A 19,754-nucleotide genomic window follows, 5' to 3' on the forward strand; every position below is an offset into this window, starting at 1 on the left:
TTCTCCTTCTCCTTCTTCTTCTTCGTCATGCTTGTCCCACCCCCACCGCTGCTAGCTATCAACATGACCACCGTCGACCCAACCATACATTTCAAACTCAGGACATCCAATTTTCTGTCTCTTTCCATCCACACCCACCCCAACTCATCTCCGTCATTCACCCGGAGAGGTAGGCCGGTGGCGTGGGTTGAGACTGTGGGGGTCATGGTGAGTGTGAAGCGCACCTACGAGACTTTGACCATCCTTGTCTACGATGGCAGTGGTCACATTCCCTGCACCCTTTTCCTCCAACCACGTACAAGGTGACGACCTCGGTGTGACGGCAGAGATTGCTCACGAGCAGGCCACATCAGTTGACTTGGGGAAGCTTGTTCGAGTCCGAGGGAAGATCACACTGAGTCTAGATAGAGCACTATACAGCTTACCGCTAGTTCTGTTATCATCGAACGCGGTCCGAACGTCCAAACTCTGCACATCCTAGAGTGCATCGAACAGACATTGCGTGTATATGATCAACCCTAAACCGAGCGAGTGTTATGGCTATGCCACAAGGAAAATTAGGGTTGCTATGTTAAGGTAACTCTTGTTAAGTTGTTGTGTGCTCTTGTGAGTTCCGGATTTGACCCCTAGTTATCATACCGGAGATATTATGTGTCTACCATTTATGTTACGCCCTAGAGATGTTATACCATCGTGGAAGGTTTGATGCAAGCTTCCACTGATACAACACTCTTCCACTGATACAACACTCTGGCTAAGGCATAGCAGAGAGTCTCATGGTTCCTCTACTTAGGAAGAAACAACTATGAGTTTATCATGCATGTTGAAGACTTGTAAAAAAAACAAATAGCATGAGAAGAAGAAGAAAAGGCATATGCTTGTTTTTTTTTCTGTTAAAATTTTTTATAAACATAAATCTATCATATTTTAAAATTTATATTTAGATTTTTTTAATTTATTTTTTTTCTAACACGATATTTATTTTAATATATATATATATATATATATATATATATATATATATATATATATATATATATAAAGTCCCACTTTTTAATTTAATTTAATTTAATTTAATTTTTTAATAACACGTTTTGATTTCTTTGCTTAAAAAATATAAAAAAAAAAAAATTGGTCGCCGTCGTAGGCAGACCCTGTGCACCGTGCACATGAGTCTCATGAGAGATAAGGCGTGCTGATTCGGTGTTGACTGCGGGGTCCACTATCGATACTTTACTGTAATGTTTTTGTGATTTATCGTAACCATCGGTGGGAAATGTATGGTCGAACTGATCCAGTTGGATGGTAGGAACACAACACATGCATTATTATTATTATTTTTTTATTTTTATTTAAAAAATGAAAGGTTTGGGTTGGACGAGTTGTTGGAGGTCATTTGAAAGCCGTCCTTCAATCGACGTTAGGTTGTCTGATTGTTTATCCATCGTTGGTGGCCTCCAGCTGATTATCCGTTCCGATCTAAAATATAATCTAAGAGGACAATGAAACTAAAGAGAAATCATAATTAATTATGATTGAACCATGATCATAAACAAATTGCAAGTACAAATGATTTATTTATTGGTTCACTTTTTTATTAAACGATCTGTCCTCCTATATTATACGTGGGTTCGGATCTTTTTAATGGACATACCGAATATCCAAAAAACTTGGTTTCGTTTCATAAAATACCTTTTACAATTTTAGCAATGCCAATTTTTTTAAATAATAATAAAGAATAATAGAAAATCACAGTAATTTTAATGAATTTAAATATTTTTCATATTTAGTTTAACAAAATCAAATCTTCGAAGAATAATTTATAATTTTTTATTTTCAAACACCATTAAAAATCTTGTATTTGCCGAAGTTGACTAATGGATAATGGTCAGTTTATTTATTTAGGTGAAAATTGATATAATAATAATAATAATAATAAATTTGTCCTCGTTATTATTATTAGTTTTAATTGACATTTAATTTCCGCACTAATTTTGAGCCGACAATTCTACGGAAAATTTTGATCATATATCCGGAGAAATTATAAAGGGCTCATAATGCACATTCCATCAGCCTAATTGTGCCGGGTCTGGTCCATTCCTTGAAAGAGATTTTTATAGGATCCCTATCTACAACAATTTTAACTTCTGGTTCTGGCGAACGAATAATCATTAAGTCCTCCTCTTTCCGGACAACACATATAAAGAGACCCGCCAATCATCAAATTTTTAATGAACCTCCGAAAGATAGCTATTTTTTTTTATGATTAATCCTTTTTTTTCCTATCTCATCCATCTATTTAGTTATTTTAATCAGTCCATTGAAATATGGGCTCTTTCAATAGCAATGATAATTTTTTAATTAACCCCTATCATTAGATATCTAGAATCAATTAATCTAAGATCATTACTTTAGTCTCATAAAATTTTTTTATCAACTAATAAAATAAATTAAAAAATGTTCATGAAAGAACAATACATATGACATCTTAACCAAATGTTCATGAAAGAACAATACATATGACATCTTTGGTTAAGTACTATTGAAATAATCATCGTGGGACAACTATGATAATTATTAACATTATATAATGATGATGATTGCATTACTTTTATATTCATTTACTACTTATTTTTATATGCCATTTTTATTTTTTAACTTTTATTTTTCAAGGAATAAGTTTTAAAAAATTCTTTTTTATATCAAATGTAGACTATTTACTAATTAATTTTAGTGAAGGCTAAAATGATATTAAGTTAATGTCTTAGGCTTATTAGTAATTTTTTTATATAAAAAATAAGTATGGTCATATTTTCTTTAGTTTAATAAAATCGTCAGCAGAGAAGTTTTTATAAATATCTTGAACTGACAATGTTAGAAAAAATATATATATATATATTTGACTTTTTGACTAAGATATATTAAATTAATTTTTTATGAGAAAAAATTCTTTATATGTTATTGGAGTTATCGAATGTCGTCCTTACGTAATCAAAGTATATTAGATTTCTGGGCTGGCCATCGCTTGCGCTTCCCGATTTATTCTGGTGGTCGATGGAAAATTTCCATGGGATCAGATCAGTCACCCCAGATATAATCAATGAGGCTAACTAAGATTATCAATTTTTTTTTTCTTTTATATCAAGCTAAACATGAGCTAGGGTTAGGCATGCTCTCTTCCGACTGGCCCTTGGACTAGCCAGACCACCCAACACTAGCTTGAACCTTTCTTGCTGTTACCTTCCTCCCGCCGCAACACTCATCGTCAACTCCCTTACCACCAACTTCTCTCTTTGTTGATCGTCACTCGAACTGTCTGTACTCGCCAACTACTCTCAAGCCTTGCCGACGACTCCGTCAAGATCGATACAGCTTTGAAGAGAAAAAAAAATTGATACAAAATCTCTTTCGGTCAACGAAGCTAGAACGAGATGAGTCCTTTCTTCCTTCTTTTTTTCTCCCTCCCTCTTCTCGCTCTCTATGATTCTTGGACTTCTTTAGCTCCGCCATCGGCTTTCAAGAACGCTACCTGCTCCTGCTCTTCCGTTACTGGATGTAAGCTCATAAAAATCCCTCTTTGTTTTTTTTCTTTTGGTGTTGGTTTGTTTCATGTGGCATTTTATATGATTCGTATTTCACTAACACTGTTATAATGAGGCAAAGAAAACCCCCTTGTTTAATGCTCATTGAAGGAGACCGAAGAGCAAGAGAAGAGTTAAAAGATGTGTTTTTGCTCAATGAATTGTTCATTTCCACTCAAAATCAATAAGCAGAAATCGCATGCTCCTGCTTTAACTAGCAATTTCTAAGTGTTTTTTTGTTGCAACTGAGCTCCTCTTCTTAAACCCTAGCAACAAACTTGTTTGCACTTTGTTAATTATCACTGCTTTGTAACTTTCTTTAGTTATGCAATGATTAATTGCTGAATCATCTAAATTCCTCCTTCTGAAGTGTTTGATAGGTCTTGTTGTTTTGAAGAGAATAGGAGGTTCCCGGAGAGATGCCTGACTGGTTGCGGTATTTGGGCTTCACTGCTAGTCTGCCATTTGCATTGGCTGCAAGCTTTTTGTCTATGATCTTCACCGTGGTCGGCTTGACCATCATGTTCATCTTGTAAGCAATTCTTCCATTCTGTATCTATAGCAATGGCTAATTCTTGTTGGTTGGCACGGTACATGTTTGAGCATCGAATAAAGAACATCTATCTGCTAAAGTTGTTGAGTTATTTGTAATTGAACCCATTAATGTGAAAATTGAGATTTCCACTACCATTTTAGCTCCACCGGTGATTGTGCTCAAGTCAATTTTTTCAACATAATCCCAAAGCAAGTCTAAATTTTGATTCATTTCACATGTGTTTGGGTCAATTAGTAAGTGTAAAATGGTGGCAGGTGGACACTTTCTTTATGCACTTCCTGCTGTTCCTGTTGTTGCCAATATGAAAAAATGAGGGAGGTGGTGAAGACACTCAACACGGTTCACTTCTACATTATCGGCTGGTGTACTTGCGATCCATCGTGGTGTAAATGCTTCTCTCCCATATACTTTGAGATTGTTTTTCCAAATCTTTCGCGGCAATTTGAAATAAGTAGCATCCAATGGAACACAAAACACCAAAGATCTTCATACAAGATAAATGTGGCGAGTTTCAAGATATGAAATGGCACACCATGCAAGAATCTTAAAGTTTGGATTTGAAATCCCCTTTTCTGAGTTTTTCATGCGTTGAATTCTTGTCACTTTAACCATATATTTTTTGTTCTCACGGTTTATTTGTTAATCTTCTCAGCATCCAAAACAGTTACTGAATACAACCCAAACTATCAGCTTCATCATCAGCCCCCTCCTACAGATTTTGTTATCGCAATACCTCGGCCACCACCTCCGCAGCTCATCAGCTCCAGGAATCTACTATCACCTTCTTCTCTTACAACTACTCCAGGTTTATCCAAGAGAAGCTTCACATATGAAGAGTTGGCAATCTCTACAAATAACTTCTCTATGAATAATGTGTTGGGCGAAGGAGGCTTTTCCTTAGTGTACAAAGGGACACTAACCAATGGCAGAGAAGTTGCAATCAAGCGTTTGAAAGATACTCACCGGCAGCCAGATCTTGAGTTCATGAAAGAGGTAGATATATTAAGTCTAGTGCACCATAGGCATCTCGTTTCGCTCATTGGATTCTACGTCTCGGAGCTAATATGCCTACTTGTTTGCGAATATGTTCCTAACAAAACCTTGGAGTTCCATTTGCACGGTAAGCCAGGCTTAACGAAGGTGTTCCATGGAGCCATGTCTTAGTAATATACACTTCTAGCATTTTGTACAGGTAGAAATGGATCTACTTTGGCTTGGAGACACAGATTCAGAATTTCCTTGGACTCAGCAAAAGGCCTTGAATATTTGCATGAAGATTGTGAGCTCAGTTTCTTCCTCTCTATGTCTCTCTTGTTGTAAAATATCTTCCTATTCATTCGTCCACACTGAATGTTATATTTCTGGAGTGGGTAATCTTACTTTGATGAACTTGCAGGCAATCCAAGGGTGATTCATCGCGATATTAAATCTGCCAATATTCTTCTGGATCATCAGTTTAGAGCCAAGGTAAGCAAACTACTGATTACCTAGGAATTGGTAAGTGCTTGATAGTTTATATTATGACATGAAGATTGAACAACATTATATTGTATGTATAACTAGTATATATTTGTACTCAACTAGGGGTTTCAAAGCTAAAACTGTAACATTGAAATTGCTACTAGCTTACATACTATTCTTGTTCTAGGAAGATTAAATCCTATCCCTTCTGTTCTCAAGTGTTTGCTCACAAGAAAATCCAAAGTAGTTGAAGATAAATCTTTGTTTCGCGCAGATTGCAGATTTTGGGATTGCAAAGCATGTTTCAGATGAGACAACTCATATCTCAACTGTTGTGAAGGGAACTTATGGGTGAGTGCCCTATGACATAGTTGAGTTCCATGTTATCGTCAAAACTAAACCAACAAGTTTTTCCACTCTTGGAAATCTCATGTGACAACAGTTACCTCGCTCCGGAGTATGCTTCTACTGGAAAACTTACTGATAAATCTGATGTTTACTCTTACGGGGTGTTGCTTGTGGAGCTGATCACTGGACGAAAACCTCTAGGTTTGGCTGATTGGGTCAGTTGTAAAAGAAAAACAGTTTCTGCTTATTCATTTCAGTCTTAAGTTTCAAAATTGTATGAACGGCTTGATATATATCTCCTCTGAGAATTCTATTTGATATGTTCAATTCAGGCGAGGCCCTTGCTACAGAAAGCAATGGAAGATGCAATATACGATGCCCTTATCGATCCATTCTTAGACAACGACTACGATCCTGTCGAGGCAGGGAGAATGGTGGCCTGCGCCTCTGCTTGTTTGTGCCATGCTGCAGCTCTCCGACCAAGCATGAGTCAAGTATTTTGCTCAAACTCTTTTCTTTTATCTCATTCCATTTATTGAACTAGTCTTTCTGCTCAATCTGTATCGCTGTCTCCTATGTTCTTGTGCATCACTAGTTGTTTCACCATGCTTGTCGAAGACTAATGACCAGAATCATTTAGTTTTAGATTCTATAAAAGGTAGAATTTGCTGGTACTCTATCACATGTTTAAAAAGTTATTGAACAAGGTCCAAGAAGAAATTTCTTACCCATTCTACTTTCAGTCGGCATTAAGCTGAAACTTGTTTTGAACAATTTTCATTGTTTGCTACAAAATTTCTACTTCAGAAGTCATCTTTTCTTAAAGAATCAAGAATACATGTTCCTGATGGAGGAGTGTGTTTAAAGCAGTGTCCAAAATCAAATCATTCAAGTGGATTTCTCTCGATTTATAGCAAACAACTTTCGACTCAAATAGGATTTCTCCATTCGGGGACTAAGTTCAACATTTAGTTCCTTAATCAAATCTACAATCTTCACAGTTGATCAGCCATTTCCTCACTGTTTCTCTTTTAACTTTTTGCAAATTTTTTTTTTCATATTGAACAGATATGTAGGGCATTGGAAGGATGCATTTCATTTGGAGATCAGAAAACTATTCAATCTCCACTAGGTTCATCATCTGCCAATACTTTGTTCCAATCAGTAAGTAAATCAAACACTGCATTGCGAACAACTTTTCTCGTGTTGGTATCATATGATGAAACTTTTACATGAATCTCATTTTGCACAGGTTCTAACTCCATCAACAACAAATCCTTAAAAACTCCATGTGAAGAAACCATTGAGATTTAAGTTGCAACCAATTCAGATGCTGTGAGATTATTAATATTCATCAAGTTTTGTTAATATTTGTTCTATAATTTCTAGGCTCAAGCGTTATTTCAAAGTCAAGACAGGGATTTTGGATAATTCTAAGTGTGATTAATTGAAATATATATACTAAGTAATGTGTTTTATTGCGAATATTAGAGAATATTTTCAATCATTTTATTTCTATACACACACATGAATAACATAAATATTTTTTTTAAAAAAAGGTTAGGTAACACATTTTTATCACTTGATTTAAAGGTTTGGTGGGAGTTTGTCAATGCCATCTTTAAAATATTATTAAATAGATAAAATTGTTAAATAATTAAATGTGCTAAACAAAGCTCTTATTGCCCATTAACATATTAACAATATTAGTTCTAATACCTTAATTTAATTTAAAATTAAAATTGACTATTACTTTATAATTATATTTAAAATTTTAGATATGAATTTTATATAAATATTTAACCGGTCAAAAATTCAATTAATTAATTAAATAAGTAGGGTTGTGAATATCAAAGTAAGATGTGGCTATTTGTGTCGTGAACCGTCGCTTTCGAAGTTGTTTCCGAACCGAGTGAACCGGTCGGCCCGGTCCGAATTTGAAAACTCTTCTTCCTCTCTCTCTCTCTCTCGATTAAAAAGTGTTATTTATTTATTTATTTAAATCCTCAATTCTCAAGCAAAGCAACAAGAAGAGGAAGCCACATCGCTCTCCGCCCGACCACCGCCGCCGCCACCATGTCGTCCGCCCCTTCGCCGGCGTCCTCCGCCAGCTCTCCTCCGCTGGAAACCCCCTCCGCTCCTCCCACAATCGCGACTCCGCCCGCAACCAGTCCCACCTCCACTCCACCTTACACGCCCTCGCCACTTCTCCTCCCGACTCCGCCCTCCGCTTCACCTCCTCCTCCGTATGTAGCTTCCGATCGGTCTCCACCCTCCTCGCATTCTCCTCCGCCGCCTAAAGCGCCGTCGACCAGGTCTCCGACCACGCCGTCGTCGTCGTCCTCTTCCAGCTCTAGCTCCATCTCCACGCCGGTTGTCGTCGGGGTGGCGGTGGGTGGAGTGGTGATCCTCTTGATGCTGAGTTTCATCTGCGTTTTTTGTTGGAGAAAGAAGCGGCCGGTGCCGCATTCGCCGCCACATTACTATCGAGCTTCACTTCCGCCTCCAAAGGCAGCGAAAGGTTAGATCTATCATCTACCATCTTGTTGATTTTCTGGAAAATATCTTTTCGTCCTCGGTGTAGATCTACACACTACAAAACTTAAATCTGTGCTGTTTCAAGTTTCACTTTACTTCGAAATTTCTGCTTTTCCCCCCATTGTTCCTTTTGATCTCCTACTGATTTTGATGTGAAAAAAACCCCCTTCCTCCCTCCCTTAGCCATGAAAGGAACATGGCATAGAGTAGCTGGCGATAGATTAGTTGTTTATTCGGATGGAGAAATTTCCATCTCAAAGTAGTTAGCAATTTGTAAGTTTGTTCATCAGCAAGTGCCAAAAGGAATCTGACTAGTTACGAGATTTGGTTCTATAAACACAATGTTCTTGTTCTTATCGGCAAATTTTCCACTTTTGAATGACAAATGCTGCCTTACTAAAGTCCATGGGAAGACTGTTTTCAGGTGATCGATATGGTGAATATTGGCAACAAAATGCTCCTCCAGCAAATCATGTTGTGAAAATACCTCCAGGGCCACCTCCTCCTCCTCCATTTGCTTCTCGTCCACCACTCTCTCTGAGCCATTTGGCACCTCCAGCTCCGCCTCCACTGCCTATGATAAATAGCAGTGGAGGTTCTGGTTCCAATTATTCCATGTCTGAGACACCACTGCCTCCACCATCTCCTAGTGTTGTTCTTGGATTGTCGAAAAACACTTTCACCTATGAAGAACTGGCCATGGCAACAAATGGATTCTCTGATGCTAATCTCCTTGGACAAGGTGGTTTTGGTTATGTGCATAGAGGAGTGATTCCAAATGGCAAAGAAGTTGCAGTAAAGCAATTGAAAACTGGAAGTGGACAGGGTGAGCGTGAATTCCAAGCGGAGGTTGAGATCATCAGCCGTGTGCATCACAAGCATCTTGTATCATTGGTCGGATACTGTATTGCAGGAGGCAAGAGGCTGCTTGTTTACGAATATGTTCCTAACAATACATTAGAGTTCCATTTGCATGGTAAGGCGTTGCCATTCTTTTAAGCTAAACACTTCATTTTTGCCGCTTATACTATTTTTAACTTTCTTCCTTTCATTGCTTCTGTTTTCCTTTTAGAGCACACATTGTGTTTTCTGTAGTCTAACTGTTGAATCAACTATTTTTAGAAAACTAAACAAAAAAGTAGCTTTTAGTTGTAAAAGGTGAACTATTTCCAGATCTTGATATATACTGCCGACCAACCATTTTAAGATATTCTTGGGGCTCTTAAAAGATATTAGGAGAGTTTAATGTGCATGAATGAGTCCATTGAAAGTTGTTTTTTATAGGGACTGGCCGACCAACCATGGAATGGCCTATAAGATTGAAAATTGCTTTGGGTGCTGCAAAGGGATTGGCTTATCTTCACGAAGACTGTAAGTTATTCATTTTGCCTTTTTAGGAGTCCTATTTCATCATATCCAGTGTAGAGTTGATCTCTTACTTGAGTTTATTGGCTTGGTATTTAATATTGACTAATAATATTTTGGTTGGCAGGCCACCCTAAGATTATTCACCGTGACATCAAAGCATCCAATATTCTCCTTGATTACAAGTTTGTGCCAAAGGCAAGTAAATATAGTGTTTCACACTTTTCAATAAAAATCAGTTTATCATGTTTGACAATGGGATACTATCCATGTATCTGAACCCAAATAGTTGGGACTAATGTAGCTTGATGATGCTTATGATATCTTGATAATAAATCTTAACTGCGTTGCTTCATGACATTTTCTTAGTTTCATTTAGTTGATTTTTAAAAGAAAATTTATGGAATAGCTAGCTGTTCTTGCCCTTTCTTCTCTGGTATACTTTCAGATACTATTCATGCTTTTGGTTGAAATCTCCATATCAGACAGTAGGTTTTATTCACTTCTGTTATATGGTTTTTGCTCGTTAACTAGTGCATTTGTTAATTGTAATCACATTTTCTTATGTAAAGGTTGCAGATTTTGGGCTCGCAAAGATTGCCTCTGACAATAACACCCATGTTTCCACAAGAGTTATGGGAACCTTTGGGTAAACTTAATTTTTTTCACTTTGCTTTTCTAATAATCTTGATACCTCTATCTACTCTCATGTAATGAGTTGCGAGTTAGATAAAAAAAGTTTTATAAGTTTGATGATTGAGCTAACATTAACTTGAGCTAAGTAGCTTAAGCCAATAGTATTTGAACTTTGGTTTTTGACAGGGACGTCAAGCCTTGTTAGGAGATTGTGTTATCTCACTTAAAAAGGCTTTATAATCTTTAGATGAGTGAAATATCTTTAACTTGAATCTAAACATTTTGAGTCATTGTTTAAGTTTAATAAATTGGGTTAGTTTTCTCACTAAGTTGGTCTTGACATAACCTGTTCTTTTCTATGTTAGATGCAAGCAACAACTATTAATGACCTATAGAATTAGTAATGTCAACCCTTGGGTTTGTCTCTAAACTATGGTACTTTATTGCTTCCTCTCTTGCATGTCTTTTCCTTGGATACAATATTAGTAACTCTTTTGACCTTCTATACTTGCACCATATGATTGAAAGGGTTCCTTTGATCACATTTTAGAAGTTGAACATCATATATAGATTAGTTCAGATCTCCTCTAATTCTTTGCGGTCAAGTGGCATTCTGCCCTTGCACTAAGTGGATTCATTTTTTGGGGCCTCAAGAAAGAATTTCAAAAGTGATACCCCTACGGTTGTCTATCTACTGAACCTAGTATGCATGAGCATTTTGAGACACAATTCTTCGGGAAATTCTTTCTAATGATCTCCATTCCATTGTTGCTTTAGTTTTTATTTGTGCCCACTGCTTGGTTTCAGTTATCTGGCACCTGAATATGCATCTTCAGGCAAACTCACTGATAAATCAGATGTCTTCTCATTCGGCGTCATGCTTCTGGAGCTAATCACTGGGCGACGCCCTGTCGATTCATCCCAAACTTTCATGGATGACAGCTTAGTTGACTGGGTTAGCATCTTTGCATAGACACTTGTTGTCCACTTCTAGCTTTCCCCCTGGTTCTTAAATCTTTTTGTCGCTTCAGGCAAGGCCATTGCTCACTCAAGCTCTCGAGGATGGCAATTATGGTGCCCTCATTGATCTGAAGTTGGGAACGAACTATAATCCTAACGAGATGGCTTCCATGATTGCCTGTGCTGCGGCTTGTGTGCGTCACTCGGCACGGCAACGACCAAGAATGAGCCAGGTCCTGGCTACCCCTTGTCCTATAATTATCTTATCTGTTCATCATATCATGAACAACCCCTCATAAACATCCGTCCTCACTAACACGAATGAGTGAACCTACAGATCGCCCGAGCTTTAGAAGGAGATGTATCACTCCACAACTTAAACCAAGGCGTCAAACCTGACCACAGTAAGCTTTACAGTTCCTACGGCAGTGGTTCAGATTACAATTCCAAACAGTACATTGAGGACACAAAGAAGTTCAGGAAAATGGCAATGCCTACTCAAGAACACACCAGCAGCGAGTACAGTGCAGCGACCAGTGAGTACGGCCAGGTCCCATCAGCCTCCAGCAGTGAAGGCCAACATACACGAGAAATCGAGTTGGGGAAGAAAAATCGATATGGTTATGGCTATGACACAAATTTGTGATCCGATCCATTCAATGAGGATAGGCTTTGAAGAACTCTTACAGGTTTTAACGAATGTTTGTTGTTCTTTTGATTCAACTGATTCTTGTGATGTAAAGGTTGAGATGAAACATATTTCTTGTGGAATTAAATTGATTTCTGATGTAAAGAATGTAAAGAAGAGATTTTTAACAGATGATTTGTGGCAATGAAGAAGAGTTTGGAAATGGTGGCCATGTGAGTTCAATGTTGTAGCACAATGATATAATCTAAAGGTATTAACCGAGTTGGACTGCTCATCGCCTATACCGGCACATCACTGCATAGCACAGTCGTGCTAAGCAAAGTGCTTAACCCTAACAGGCCAACCTTGAGGCATTCATGGTCTTATTTAGTTCCATGCAAAAATAAGTTCTATCGGCCGTAGTTGATATCTGCATGAGTTACTTCAATAGATCTTGAGATCAATTCTCAACGGATATAAAATATATCGTTGGGTGCTTAACTTACTCTATACAAAGGATCATTGTGTTAGGATAAAATATTACTCATGATCTACCTGAGACTCTGATGAAACTAAGCCACTTGGGGTAAATGATATCACTCGTTTTTGCTCCAAAAGGGTGTATCTATTTTCTAAAAAATATTGATCTGAAATTTCAGTCACGATAAATCCATTTCAACTAAGCAATTAAATAAGCTGCCATAGTAGAGAAAGTCAATGAGCAAATCCAAAGTCCTTGGAAAAAGGATGAAGCAACTAGTCATTGTTTTATTGAATGTGCATCAGATGCATACAAAATGAACACATACAAGACTTTCAGAGCAACAAAAAGTCAATATAACAACTATGACAGAGCCCCGCTTCAAAGTCAACCTTCAAAAGTCAAGGTAGGCCAGTGCTAAGACTTACAGAGAATTAATTAACAACCATAACAACTCACAAGTATTAACACATTTGATTAGGTGACTTTCGTACTTACAGCCACCTAGGAGAGTTTCGATGGTATATGTTCACAAACATGCATCCGATTGCATAGAAACATAGAACGACCAGTTAAATCTATATTATTTTCACTCGATCGAGGTGACGATCCATGATTTCGGAAAGAGTCTCCAGGAACACAGCCTCGCTAGTGCCTGGAAGAGCTGCATCGTTTGCTTCGCGGATCATCTCCTCAATTTTGGACTCCTTGTGAATTGTTTCTCTACACATGATGCTTCCAATATCGTACGGAGTGAGCCCTCTTTCTGCTCCCTTCTTCAAGAGCATGGTTGAGATGCAAAGGGTACGCATACATTCGGGAGAGAGATTCCATCCGTAGTATTTAAGGAGTGCGATATCTTCTTCAGCGTCAAGTGCTTTTATGTAGTTGATAGTTCTATGGTCGAAGTGCTGACGAGCTTGAGGCCAATATAGCCACTCAAAGGTACAATCTTCAAACTGAAACATGAGTAGAGAATTACATGATTGCCTTCTATCGGAAGTAGACAACATACAAAGATCGAGAAGGTCATGCTAAAAATAAAAGCTACTCTACATCGAACACATATATTAAAAACATCGCACCCAACATGATAACAAGGAGCATCTCAGATCAAAAGAAGGAAATAAAGATCGAGACGGCGGTGCTAAAAGGAAAATATGTTATTCTACAATGGACAGATATATTATAGCATTGCACTCAATAACAAGGCACACCACAAACACACAACAGAGTTCAGATTGATGTGAAAAATAGCTCGATTGTTCATTATGTGACAAACGACAATAAATAGATGAGTGACCGAGTGTATTGGAGTTGATGGTGAACTAAATCTAAGCAAAATAACTCCAAGACACACCACAAACACACAACAGAGTTCAGATTGATGTGAAAAATAGCTCGATTGTTCATTATGTGACAAATGACAATAAATAAATGAGTGACCGAGTGTATTGGAGTTGATGGTGAACTAAATCTAAGCAAAATAACTCCAAGACAATTTTGATTGAAAGAAGAGGCATATGTACCAAAAGAAGACTTGGGATCAAGATGCATAATATTTCAGTAAGCTGATATGCAAACTTATATTGTTGAGAATGCATCAAGGAATTTGAGGAATTATTGAGATGGTTGAATCTTCACAAATTTTTGATAATCCTTCGTTAGCATGTAAACATATTTTGTAATCGATAACACAAAATTTGAATGAGTTATGATGAAGGTAGAAAACATTATAACAAAATATCAGCATAGTAAGAGAAAAATGAAGCACAAGCAACACTTACATTCTCAGGCAAGCAATATCCATGGTCAATGGGAACCAGCACCATTGGTTCTCCCTCTTCATTTTTGCGAATTAATATATTCCCAGCATGGCGATCAGCATTTGCCAACCGAATATCCAGAACAGATATCTTGTGAACCTCCTGCACAGGGAACACTCTAGGCCCCATATCCTCGCAGCTTCCATTGTTTTCCACAAATGCTTGTAAGGATCCAATCTTGAAATTCTTGGGCACATAGTCACATGGCTCAGAATTATGGAAACCGGTATCAAAGCACCACACCATGGCTGTAGGAGGAACACCAGCAAATCCTGCTTCATCATCTAAACGCTTACCACTGATAGGGTGATCGAGGATGTATGCTGCGACCTCCCTTAAAGCTCCTTCTCCGACACGTGTCCCTTTCTTCAAACCTTCACCATTATCTGATAAAGGAAGCCCTCGAGGATTATTCTCAGCCATTGGCTCCTCGTCAATTGGCTTGAAGATAGCTACATACTTTTGGCCTGAACCATCTTGCATAAAGTATGCTCCCCCAGTGCCTTCCGAGGACATCATCGGTAGATTACCCTTCTCCAATCCAGAGGAAGCAGAACGAATTAGTTCTGAGATCACCCGCGACAATTCAACTTTTCGATCATCAATAACCGGCTTGATCCAAGGATCCTTGTAAAGCAGTGTCCCGGCGACTATTTGAGGATCACAGACTCCATCCTTTTCTTTCACAAGAGGGGCATCAATTGAAAGTTCAAAATCCTTCTCAAAAGGTTTAGTCCTGACTTTTGCACATTTTCTGATCAGCAAATGAATCACTGCGTCGTTTTCCCTACTGAGATCATCAATCAACTGGTGATCATCAAGCTCCTCACCGTCACATATGATCTTATGGTCGTGAACATCACTCAAGTCCTTACCTCTCTTTGCGAGCTGCTGCTTGATGTACCCAATGTTGCGGCTCCGTTCAACTTTGAAATTATATGTTTCGCCAGAGACAGTTCTCACAATAATATATCGGAGATCGGAGAACCTAATCACAAGGTGCAGAACATTTCCATCGCCCACGCCATAGTCCCGGAGCAGGCTATTATTCCGTGCCAGCTCCCTGCCGCCGAACACCAGCTTCGGCTTCTTCACGGCAAATTTATGGATCCGAAGCTTTACAGATGCGATCGATTCAGACTCTAATACTCGCAGCGGAATCACAGACGACTGAGGGGCCTGGAGATAAATGAGGATGGACTCCTGCGAGCAATGCCAAGACCGGCTCCCGTCGAAACGTACAGTGGACACCGGCGAGTCCTCCCGAACGGGGCTGAGAGTGAGAACCCCGGACGACATTTTCTCACCGTGAGAGGGAAGAATCAAAGAAGCGCCTTTTGCCTCTAGGACAGAAGGAGGAAGAAGAAAGGCGAGATTTTTTCCTTCAGAAAAAAATCTACGGCCCAACCTCAACTATATCCATTTCCCACCACCAACAGAAGTGGGGGAAAACCTACCGATCTAGAATCGGAGCAAACCCTAAACGCGGAATGAGAAAAGGGAAATTCCAGAAAACCTTACAAATTCCTCCGAAACAAAGACGCCGAAGAAGCATCAACCAGGAAGCTACCCAATCAACATGTTGATTGCTGGATAAAAACTCACGACGACGATTGATCCGCAGAGATCGTTTCTTACCGGAGTGGGAAGAACCGAAAACAGACGGAATCAAATCGCGAGGGGGGCCGTGGCAGGGAAAGCGGGTTTTGATGCGTCCCGTCGCCTGCTCGATCGCGATCCGAATGCTAAATTTAGCTTTTTGGATTGGATTGGAATGCTCGTTGTCGAGCGGCGGAGAAGATTTTGGGGGAGGAGAGCGAGGAAGACGTTCCTCTTTGCATGCGATAGGACCGAGACTAGACGACGTCGAAACCAACCGAAGGCGTTAAGAGTGAAATTGACAGTTAAGTCCTTGTACTTTAACTTATTGGCGGTGCTTGGAAGACTCTGGAAGGGGGCCTAATTTTATATTTATCCAAAAATATTAATCTACGTGGCATAAAATTTGACAAAAAATAAAAGGCAGCAATTATTTTCATTATCCTTGATCAAATGTATTTAATTATTATTATTATAAAAATAATTTAAATTATAAAATATTAAAATGACACTTTATCCATTTTTTTTATTTTAAAAATACTAATCTTCTAATAATGCTATAGTACTTTTAATCAAACTCCAACATGTTATAATATTTTTAATTAAAATTACTAAGCTAAATTAAAATTACTTTAATCAAATTAATATATATCTTAATTTAATTTTCTTCACTAAGTATATTATATACGCAGGTAGATAATTAATGATAGATTTATTTTAATCGAATAGGAATTAATTTTCGATAACAATATCTAGAAAAAAAATATTTTCTATTTCTTAATCATTTGACTTGACAGCTTATTATAAATTGGTCTTATAATTTATTTCTTTTTAATATAATTATTTATTTATTTTATTACATGTACTGTCGGCATGTATCGACGCCTAAACTCACACAAATTGATATTTACTTTGATGTATTTTCATAAAAAAAATTATAAAATTTGATTTTTTTTACTGAATAATTAATATTGATGCATTTTAACGACCAATTTAACAGCTAAGCCCACATTTTACTTTCTTCATCACTAAGGCTATGTTTACTCTGACAGAAGAAGAGAGTAATAGATGCCTACAAACTTTACCTTTATTGTTTACTTTGAGGAAGACGGGGTGGATGCGTAACATAGCGTAAAGTCCCTCAAATGCTTCACAAAAAGGTTGAACAAGGCTGCAAAGGAGATGAAGTTGTGTCTGTAAGATGGAGACATTATTCAATCGAATGGTAACCCTGGGCGTACTGTCACCATTGTCATTTTTTTTTTATATAATCCAAGTGTTTCGGACTTTCGATCCAACTAGTCCAAGAGATATATTGTTGGCCCTCAGATCAACCATTAGATATATCCAAAGGTATGACAGCATGAGTAGCTCCTCACAGAGTTAAAAAAATGTCTTACGATGTGCTAGACTTGAACCATGAATGCTTGGGAAAATACTTGAGCGTCTTACCATGACACCATGGCCGAGGGGGCACCATCTCATATAACCACATTGTATTAACTATACTCAACAAAGTACATTGATCCTGTCTGAAAGCTGGAGGTGGAGCACTGGATAGGTGTCTAAGACGTTGACTGAGCAAAGACCTCTGGATTGGATCAAGGACCCTTGGTTGGTGCGCTAGGCTCCTTGCACACACTCAAATGATTCCACAGAATGTCAGCGCCCAAAAATCAAGGAAGGGGTTCCTGATGAAGGCTCTCCGACGTTCAAGTCAGTATATCGCCTAAGTGGGAAGTAGAACAGTAGGAACGAATGACAAGATGCACGCGTAGTATAATGTATGAAGTGTGCGTACCTTTCCATCGGAGAAGACCCCCTGTTTATATATCATCTCTATGACTTCCGCAATCATGAGATGACAGAGAGTGTCGGGTGTAAAAAGTTGTTGTACAGTGGAATATATGTATCCTGGAAGGCATATAGCCAGTCCAAGGAATCTTCCACTATCCGTGTGCACCATCATTGTAACTAACGCCATCAATGAGTCGGTTAAAAGAATATGCGGTCATAATGTGTCGGCTGAGGGGAAGCATAATCGCCTTCGATGAAGATTCCTTGAACCTGTATCATCTCAGAAGAATATTTTTTGACAAATAGTTATTATTATCTGATAAGTTGTTAGGATTTTTTGATAATGTTGTATCTTGAGCATATGTCGACCGGGAGTTGTCCTGCCCGGGTACATGTTATGGCGAATAATGAATGAAACCTTGAGTTTTACAAGGCTACCCAGCAATCGACGCTGCCTTGCTATATATGTGATAATGCTGAAAATCTGACTGAAATATTGTCCCGTCTTTAGGGATGCCCGGATATCTGTTACGATTCTGGAGATTTGAGTGAAATACCACCCTGTCCTTAGGGACGCCCGAACATCTGTTACAGTTCTGAAGATCTGAGTGAAATACCGCATTATCTTTAGGGTTACTTGAACATCTGTTATGGTTTTAGGTAAAACCATAGAAACAAGTCCCTTGAGCCCGAACAATTTTATGGCCGTCCTGCCGTATATAGTCGCTCATCTCTTGGAGAATGGGAAACTAAGCCCCAAGGGACAATACTAACCTTTTGGTGGGGTGTTCTCACAGCTAGAAACTGGTTCCTTTTCACTGAAGTAATATCTTGAGCTATTCAGATCCAATCGGGTTATTGAGACCTACCCGACTATACCTATGACTGGGATGCTCGTTCCTCAGGCGGGACCGACTCTTAGGTAGGTCGTCCTTGAATTGGGGGCCTTAGTACTAGATGATAGGCTAGGCTCTGCCCAAGGGTGATCCTTTGATCGTCACCTTTCCTTGACTTGGACCTTTGCCTCACCTTGACTTCGCCTTCCACGTTAGCTCGAGGCTCTCATTTAACACCCCATATCATACATATTGGGCATCTTCTCCCCTCCCAAGTAAACAGAGACATAGATAGTAGCGAAACTCATGGTGAGGTTAGAATGTAAACGAAGCATCAACCCACATAATTTCACTAGAGATGACATATCCTGTTGGGTTGCAAGGTTATAAACAAAGTCCCACATTGAAAATACATGAGAAAGATCATGGATTTATAAGGGAAAGATATCTCTATTAGTATGAGGTCATTTGGATAGAACCCAAAAATAAAATCATGAGAGCTTAGGCCTAAAGTGGACAATATCATATCATTGTAGATATATCTAAATCCCTTTTGGTCATAACAATTGGTATCAGAGCACGGACTGTCAGAAGATTTAAGGGACCAAACATCATTGTTGGGTTGCAAGGTTGTAAACAAAGTCCCACATTGAAAATACATGAGAAAGATTATGGATTTATAAGGGAAATATATTTCCATTGATATGAGGTCTTTTAGGTAGAGCCCAAAAATAAAACCATGAGGGCTTAGATCCAAAATGGATAATCTCATACCATTGTGGAGATATCTAAATCACTTTTCTCATGTAATACAACACATTCAGAAATTGATTTTCAGGATATTCATCTCATTTGTAATTTGAACTCTAGTGTTTTTATTATTATTTCTTAAGTGTTTTACCATTGCATCACACTCGTGAGTGCTTGTGGGCTGAGATATTAATTAAAATGAGTTGTTAGTAACTCAAGCACTCACGAGTGCGAAACAGTTTACTGGCAGAAGACTTTGTGAAGGAGAGAAAGATGATGGATTAGAACAAGAAGGGAACTCCGAGTTCCTTTCTCTTCTTTGCACACACTCAAGAGAGTAGACCAAACATCAATGTCCAACAACCAGGGAAGGCGTCTCTGGTGAAGGCCAT

At 38.4% G+C, this 19,754-nt stretch overlaps 3 protein-coding genes across 10 annotated transcripts; 2 read left to right on the plus strand and 1 right to left on the minus strand.

Moving 5' to 3' along the window:
* The first annotated feature begins 3,194 nt into the window (after window positions 1-3,194).
* On the plus strand, window positions 3,195-7,401 carry LOC122025334 (proline-rich receptor-like protein kinase PERK1). Of its 8 annotated transcripts, none has more exons than XM_042584128.1 (12): window positions 3,195-3,555; window positions 3,952-4,113; window positions 4,392-4,522; window positions 4,790-5,130; window positions 5,245-5,257; window positions 5,318-5,416; window positions 5,534-5,604; window positions 5,873-5,949; window positions 6,041-6,161; window positions 6,279-6,440; window positions 7,015-7,110; window positions 7,199-7,401. In XM_042584128.1, the coding sequence occupies exons 2-12, from the start codon at window positions 4,001-4,003 to the stop codon at window positions 7,226-7,228; spliced, it is 1,254 nt and encodes a 417-aa protein (XP_042440062.1). In that variant the 5' UTR covers window positions 3,195-3,555; window positions 3,952-4,000; the 3' UTR covers window positions 7,229-7,401. The 8 variants fall into 8 exon arrangements, 7 of the variants coding, with proteins under 7 accessions (XP_042440062.1, XP_042440064.1, XP_042440057.1 ...); XM_042584130.1 differs by having other exon boundaries at window positions 5,330-5,416; XR_006123669.1 differs by having other exon boundaries at window positions 4,790-5,257; window positions 6,041-6,147; window positions 7,199-7,239.
* Window positions 7,402-7,928: 527 nt separating this feature from the next.
* Window positions 7,929-12,296, plus strand: LOC122025332 (proline-rich receptor-like protein kinase PERK1). Its single transcript, XM_042584121.1, has 8 exons — window positions 7,929-8,467; window positions 8,909-9,460; window positions 9,769-9,855; window positions 9,977-10,047; window positions 10,422-10,498; window positions 11,293-11,440; window positions 11,517-11,678; window positions 11,783-12,296. The coding sequence occupies exons 1-8, from the start codon at window positions 8,023-8,025 to the stop codon at window positions 12,089-12,091; spliced, it is 1,851 nt and encodes a 616-aa protein (XP_042440055.1). The 5' UTR covers window positions 7,929-8,022; the 3' UTR covers window positions 12,092-12,296.
* Window positions 12,297-12,809: 513 nt separating this feature from the next.
* Window positions 12,810-16,258, minus strand: LOC122025333 (phosphatidylinositol 4-kinase gamma 4-like). The gene is made up of 2 exons (XM_042584122.1): window positions 14,342-16,258; window positions 12,810-13,513 (listed from the first exon to the last, which is right to left on the minus strand). The coding sequence occupies exons 1-2, from the start codon at window positions 15,677-15,679 to the stop codon at window positions 13,133-13,135; spliced, it is 1,719 nt and encodes a 572-aa protein (XP_042440056.1). The 5' UTR covers window positions 15,680-16,258; the 3' UTR covers window positions 12,810-13,132.
* Window positions 16,259-19,754: the final 3,496 nt, after the last annotated feature.

Source organism: Zingiber officinale, chromosome 9B (genome assembly GCF_018446385.1).
Source record: "Zingiber officinale cultivar Zhangliang chromosome 9B, Zo_v1.1, whole genome shotgun sequence".
NCBI classification, from domain to species: Eukaryota; Viridiplantae; Streptophyta; class Magnoliopsida; order Zingiberales; family Zingiberaceae; genus Zingiber; species Zingiber officinale.

Bases quoted from the DNA above. Each gene is read 5' to 3' on its own strand.
- LOC122025334 (XM_042584123.1), top strand. From the start codon at position 4,001: ATGCCTGACTGGTTGCGGTATTTGGGCTTCACTGCTAGTCTGCCATTT. The intron at 5,950-6,040 runs GTGAGTGCCCTA...ATGTGACAACAG, and splicing joins GTTGTGAAGGGAACTTATGG to TTACCTCGCTCCGGAGTATG. The intron at 7,111-7,198 runs GTAAGTAAATCA...CATTTTGCACAG, and splicing joins CCAATACTTTGTTCCAATCA to GTTCTAACTCCATCAACAAC.
- LOC122025333 (XM_042584122.1), bottom strand. From the start codon at position 15,679: ATGTCGTCCGGGGTTCTCACTCTCAGCCCCGTTCGGGAGGACTCGCCG. The intron at 13,514-14,341 runs GTAAGTGTTGCT...CTCATGTTTCAG, and splicing joins GATATTGCTTGCCTGAGAAT to TTTGAAGATTGTACCTTTGA.
- LOC122025332 (XM_042584121.1), top strand. From the start codon at position 8,023: ATGTCGTCCGCCCCTTCGCCGGCGTCCTCCGCCAGCTCTCCTCCGCTG. The intron at 9,856-9,976 runs GTAAGTTATTCA...TTTGGTTGGCAG, and splicing joins GGCTTATCTTCACGAAGACT to GCCACCCTAAGATTATTCAC. The intron at 11,441-11,516 runs GTTAGCATCTTT...TTGTCGCTTCAG, and splicing joins ATGACAGCTTAGTTGACTGG to GCAAGGCCATTGCTCACTCA.